Source organism: Coregonus clupeaformis, unplaced genomic scaffold (genome assembly GCF_020615455.1).
Source record: "Coregonus clupeaformis isolate EN_2021a unplaced genomic scaffold, ASM2061545v1 scaf2356, whole genome shotgun sequence".
Lineage (NCBI taxonomy): Eukaryota > Metazoa > Chordata > Actinopteri > Salmoniformes > Salmonidae > Coregonus > Coregonus clupeaformis.
In genome coordinates, this window is record NW_025535810.1 from 60,771 (window position 1) to 67,125 (window position 6,355).

General features: G+C 43.5%; 1 protein-coding gene across 1 annotated transcript; it reads left to right on the forward strand.

Moving 5' to 3' along the window:
* Positions 1-4,039: 4,039 nt before the first annotated feature.
* On the forward strand, positions 4,040-5,901 carry LOC121554005. Its single transcript, XM_041867434.2, has 4 exons — positions 4,040-4,126; positions 4,496-4,825; positions 5,151-5,320; positions 5,655-5,901. The coding sequence occupies exons 1-4, from the start codon at positions 4,063-4,065 to the stop codon at positions 5,793-5,795; spliced, it is 705 nt and encodes a 234-aa protein (XP_041723368.2). The 5' UTR covers positions 4,040-4,062; the 3' UTR covers positions 5,796-5,901.
* Positions 5,902-6,355: the final 454 nt, after the last annotated feature.

Genomic DNA, 6,355 nt, shown 5'->3' on the forward strand with positions numbered 1-6,355 from the left:
TTAGCCTCAATCACCTGACTGGGAACCGAATGGGGGCAGGCAGTCTTGAGACAGTTAGCATGACAATCAAGGCTCCAACTCGTTACCTTGCCCGTCACCCAATCGAACGTGGGATTGTGTTCCTTCAGCCAGGGGTATCCAGGACCAGAGGAACATGGGAAGACGGCAGAATGAAAAATGAAATCATCTCAGAATGATTCCCCGACAACCGCATCTTAACCGGTTCAGTCCTCATCGTGATACGTGCCAGACTACTGCCGTTCAGAGTGGTCGCTTCAATGGCCTCGGCAATTGCTCCTTGGAAAGCCCCAGCTGTTCCACCAACTCGGCATCAAGAAAGCTTCCACCCGGCACCTGAATCGATAAAAGCGTTAGCGCTAAGCTCTGATTCCTGTTCACAAGGGTAGCCGGGAAGCGGGGTCTGACAGAGGTACTGAGAGGTTGAAACTGGCTCGCTAAAAGTCCTCCCAACTTTAGCGAGCCGGGCAGTTTGACGACCGCCGGGAACAAGTGGAGATGTAATGTCGAGCGACCACAGTAGAGGCAGCAGTTGGTCTTACGTCTATGTTGACGCTCCTCCTTGGTTAACCCGTGCCGCCCCACTTGCATGGGTTCAGAATCGGAGAGAGGTCCTCTCCACTAATCCCTTGTGGTGGAGAATGATCGACGTGTTCTGGTCCACCACCCGAACCCGACTGGGAACTGAGAAGCTGATCGATTGGACGGACCCCATTGCTTCTCCCTCCTTCGCTCTCGGACTCGATTATCCACCCGAATAGACAAGGCTACCAAGCTGTCCAGGTCACTAGGCTCCGGATAGGAGATCAACTCATCCTTGAGCTGCTCCGACAGACCCTGGTAAAAGGCCGCTTGCAAAGACTCCTCGTTCCACCCACTCTCCACAGCCAACGTCTTGAACTCGATCACGAAGTCGGCCACGCTGCGAGTTCCTTGGTGAAGAGAAAACAGGCGCCTAGCTGCGTCCCTCCCTCGGACGGAATGGTCGAAGAGCTTCCTCATCTCGGCCGGATCGTTCTGTCACGGTTCCCTCAGACAGAACCCAGAAGCAGACCAGGACAAGGAGAGTTGAACGAAGGTGAGGGTTTATTCAGATACAAAAAGGTGCAGAATAATCCAGGGACAGAGCGGGCGGCGTGGATGAGTTGTTGAGGGTGCAGTTATAGGTCCAGTGATGGCTCGGCAGCCGCCGACCATCAGGCAGAGGTAGGGTGAAGGTTCCGGACGAGTGACTGCAGATGGGACAAAAACGGAGGTAAGGAAACAATAACCCAACAAGGTACAAAACAACAAAACTCACGCTAGATACTCTAGAACTGATACTCAGATACACCTACTGTTCATGGCTAACGATCCGGCAGGAACTGGATGTTTGGCCAGAGCCTAAGAAGGGTGATGATGAGGACCAGGTGTGCAGATTGCTGATGGGATGCAGGTGCGGGAAACAAGAGAGCTCCCCGGAGCGTTCCCGAACCCTCGGGAAACTGGAGACTACGAACAGTAGCACTAGTCACCAGACAGGACCCGACTCAGACTGCCGGAATCGTTACAAGAATAGCGAATTATTGATTTGGCTGTTGCTGTCTCCAGGCATCTGCAGGTGTCTGTAAATTCCGATGCTGAATATTCTTTGTTATAATAAACCTTTATAAACAAAGTACAGTGTCGGCGGATTCCTTATCATTACAGCATGGACCAGCAAGGGTGTGTCTTTTAGACACTACACACGTTTTAAGGAACCAAAAGCGGGAAACCCATTTTGAGGAAAATTTATATAATTACTGCACAAAGATATATATATTTTTCATCATTATGTACCTGAAGACTACTTTTTGCCCAGCGACAGTACATTAGTACACAGTAGCAAAACAATTCGCAACGGAAAACAAAAACAAATGTTTCGTATTCTTATCTTAAGTTCAGGTGGTCCCTCTACATCGGCTTTCATTTCGTCCCTTGTGAATAAAACCCTGGTTTGATTCAATTCAAGTTAGAGATATGACACTGAACAGAAGGCAACATGTCCACTAGAGGGAATTCTCTCCTCATATTAAAATTCTGATGCAAAGCATGAGAAGAGATATGAGCAGAGTTTTATTAATATTGAGAAATTTACATCTGAAAGATGAAAAACATGAACACAACATGATGTAACGTTGATCTGCTTTAACATAACTGTAGATATGTGAATACAATAAAGTTGATTTACAGATGGGTCTGTTGTTGTGTTTATAACAATGCAATTCATCTAAACTCTCCACTCACCATATTTTTTTGTCTAACACATTAAACCATTGAAATTATAATAACATATATATAGAATTGTATTCAATTTAGAATTCTAAATTAGACTGCAGTAATACATGCCGGTGTGGTTGACTGTGATGTCAGATGTATACTATTTCCTGTCTTTATAAGTAGATGTCAGACAGCAGTACACAGCCAGGTGTGGTGATGGTGATGTCACTGCTGAGGTGTTTTCTGTTGTTCCACTTGTCACTCAATGAACTGTCAACAGCAGCAGGTAAGGAAAGCTGTTTCTTCCCACCAATCAAGGTTGATTCTGTGTTAAATCATCAGTATTGGACATATATATCACCTAATCTAACAAGCATGGTTTCTCTTTCTTCCCTCTCTTTTCCATAGAAACCATCCTTAGGGTGAATACAGGGGCGCAGTTTACCATGAATTGCTCCACCACTCTAAAAGACCAGGATGGAATGTACCTGTATGTTGGGCTGGACAGGGACAGGGAGGTGTTGTATTACCACCAACGTGACTCCAAGATGACCCCCAGGAAAGGCTACTGGGACAGAGTGAAGACTGAGGGACCTATGGACCAACTGACCATCACCATCAGTAAACTGACCATAGAGGACACAGGAGTCTACTGGTGTGTTTACACAAAAGTCAACAAATCCACGTTTGAAAATGTTATCAACCAAGGCAGAGGCTCTACTCTGGTTGTGGTGAATGGTAGGTGTATGTTTACACTTTTGATGTGATGTGTTTTACTCTTACATTTTAGTCATTTAGCAGACGCTCTTATCCAGAGCAATTAGGGTTAAGTGCCTTGCTCAAGGGCACATCGACAGATTTTTTACCTAGTCGGCTCGGGGATTAGAACCAGTGACCTTTCGGTTACTGGCACAATGCTCTTAATCACATGTGAGTAAAGCACCGTTTTGAAAGTTCATAATTGGCTTTGATACTCTGATTGGTTAGAGATTATCCTATCGCTGATGACTTTGTTTTGTACAACACCTCTCATTTTGACATCATCACAAATTACTTCAATGATGGCAGTCTCAGACTGAAGTATGTAGCGAATGATACAGCAGCAGAATAATTCAGTTTGAGTCATCAGGCAAGCAGGTTACATCTTTTGAGGGAGAAAACAGTCTTGTTAGTTAAAATCTAATTGATTACTTGTTAATAACCTTATATGAATACACTCTTCTGAGGAATGGTATAAAACCTTTGTTTCTTTCTGCCTTCTGTTTTGTTATGGCTTGACACTAGAGGGCTTTCTCTCCTCAATAACTGAGTGAACTGGCAGCCAGAGTGTTGCTGGCTTCAATATCCCATGAGCTACTTTCCACTGTTGTGCCCTTCAGCAAGGCCCTTTTACCCCTAGATCTCCAGGGGCTGCTCCCAGCCTGTGATGTGTGTCAAGTTGGGTAATGTAACAGCAAAAGATAAATAAAGGTAGTATTGAAAAGTGAAAATGATCCAGTGGTCATATGGTGATATTACAGGAAATGGCACCCTGCTGAATGACAGAATGAGTTGAATATTAATCATTTCCCAAGACAAAGTGCAGTACTTTTGTAGGCTACGACAATATACCCATTGACGCTATGATAAGATGATTACACATATCTCAAAAATAGAATTCAATTAAGGATTGTTGTTTAGATTGTGTATAATGTTCAGTACTGATGGTTGAGGAGGGAGTGGTTGTTGAGAAGTGGCTTTGATGCCACTTCCTCTGTCTTTAAAAGTCATAACGACAGAGAGACAGCAGTACCCAGGGGTTAAGTGATGGATATGTTACTGCGCTGGTATCTACTGTTGATCTGTCTCAGTGCATCAACCACAGCAGCAGGTAATAAGACAAACTGTGTTTTTTCTCACATAATTGAATGTAGAATCACCGGTTTGGGCTCTGTTAAGCCTTTTTGCACCAGGAGCAAAGTTTACACCATGTGCAAAGTTTGCACCTGTTTTTTCAGATGGGTATTAAACATTTGGAGACTAAAATGACATAGTAGGGTATAGTGCCCTACTATGTATGTAGATATATGTAGATAAAATACAATTTGAGCTTTGTTTTTGGTGTTTAACCCTTTCTGGGGGGAAAACGGGTTCAGCCTTTCAGCTATGATGTTTTGTTTTGAGTAGCAAAATCTTAATCTATGTATTACACTGCATCTCCGAATCATGGTTTACCTTTTCGTTCACCTCTTTTCTATAGAAACTATCCTCTGGGTGAATACAGGGGCGCAGTTTACCATGAATTGCTCCACCACTCTAAAAGACCAGGATGGAATGTACCTGTATGTTGGGCTGGACAGGGACAGGGAGGTGTTGTATTACCACCAACGTGACTCCAAGATGACCCCCAGGAAAGGCTACTGGGACAGAGTGAAGACTGAGGGACCTATGGACCAATTGACCATCACCATCATTAACCTGACCATAGAGGACACAGGAGTCTACTGGTGTGTTTACACAAAATTCAATGAAGCCAGATTCGACAATGATATCAACCAAGGAAGAGGCTCCACTCAGGTCGTGGTGAATGGTAGGTGTATGTTTAAACTCTAGGGGATGTGATCTGTTTTACTCTTCTCAATGGACAGTCAATTTCACAGAATCCAGACTAGTGTTTCTCATTCTGTGGTTCATGGACTGGCAGCGGTCCCTGAGGTGTTTCAGACCAATTTAGTCAGCTCTCAAGTGTTAGTTTCAATCTAAACAACCATAGCCTGCTGGTCCCCATACAAAAAAGTTAAGAAACACTGTTCTTCAGTAACTTTTATTTTGTACAAGTCTGTCTCTGATAGCGATTTTGTGTGAGTGCTGCAGCATACTGATTAGATTTCCCCATTTGGTAATGTCTTACATAGACAATGCCCTACAGCTGCCATGCCCTACAGCTACTGCGGTAACGCTGACCCCCTTTCACCCAGCCGACGAGAAGCCGTTCCTATCTGGCTGGGTAAACATCATTATCATCACCAGCATCTTGACCATCCTGCTGTGTGCTGTCATCTTCCTCATCTGGGTCGCTCCTCAGGTGAGTGTGCTGAAGGTTGTCCGGGTGATGGGTCAATCACGTGTATGTGTCAAACTCTGTCAAAATATTTTCCTTTATTAACAAGTTTTGTCCTAGTCCTACTAAACACATTGGGTCATAACAGTATGCAGATTTACATTTTGTTCTAAACTCTGTCAAAACACAATGTCCTTTCAATGCCAGTCATTGCAGTGACTGAAATGGACAAAGGGCAATATATATATATTTTTTTAAAATCAATGTCCAAGAATAATTAGTGGTTGAATTAGTAAAAATTATTGATTGATTGTAGCGCATTATAACATATCAATTAAGCAACATTCCTGTTTCACAGGTGAAGAGGTGCTGCAACCAGGGAGGATACACACCCCAGGTCTTTCCTGACTCGATCTATGTAGACATGGCCAGGAATCACACTTCTCCACCAGAGACACAGCTAGTAGAATCGTACCCATATTCTGTGTCTACCAAATGAGGACATAGGACCGCTTCTTGAAATGCTTTCTCTGAATATTGCTTCTTTGCTTTCTCAGAATTGAAAAGCCTGTTCTGCTGTATTTCGCAGTTCTAGCCTCAGTGCAAGTCGTATTGGTAAATTGTCTGTGTGTGTGCGCGAGTGTGTTGCACCATACCATGCGTATGTTTGTGAATAAAATCTCTATATGGACCGTATTTGTCTTTCAACAGAAGGAGTGAACAGCCAATGTTCTAGTCCAGGGCTATTCAACTATATTCTTACGGGGGCCAAATGTAAAAAAGGTTCATTGCAGGGGGGCCGGACATTTTCCACATGCGATGCACACACACCAATAAAGCACATTTCTTCCAATTAAATGTTGCTAAAAGTAGTTAGGAAGAAGTGGAAAGTGCTCGTTCAACGTGAGTTGAGTTGCAACCAAAAAAATGTGCTCATCATTGATAAGGAAAAGGCTCCATGCTTGCTCACCATTTTAACTATTAAAAGATTCTTGAAAGTAATTAGGTGATTTGAAAATCATCTGAAAATGAAGCATCTCAATAAATAACAGACAACAA

What these genes read in the sequence shown, in the direction of transcription:
- LOC121554005 (XM_041867434.2), top strand. Translation starts at nt 4,063, where the DNA reads ATGGATATGTTACTGCGCTGGTATCTACTGTTGATCTGTCTCAGTGCA. An exon ending in CACTCAGGTCGTGGTGAATG is followed by an intron (nt 4,826 to 5,150) that starts GTAGGTGTATGT and finishes TGTCTTACATAG; the next exon opens with ACAATGCCCTACAGCTGCCA. An exon ending in TCATCTGGGTCGCTCCTCAG is followed by an intron (nt 5,321 to 5,654) that starts GTGAGTGTGCTG and finishes CCTGTTTCACAG; the next exon opens with GTGAAGAGGTGCTGCAACCA.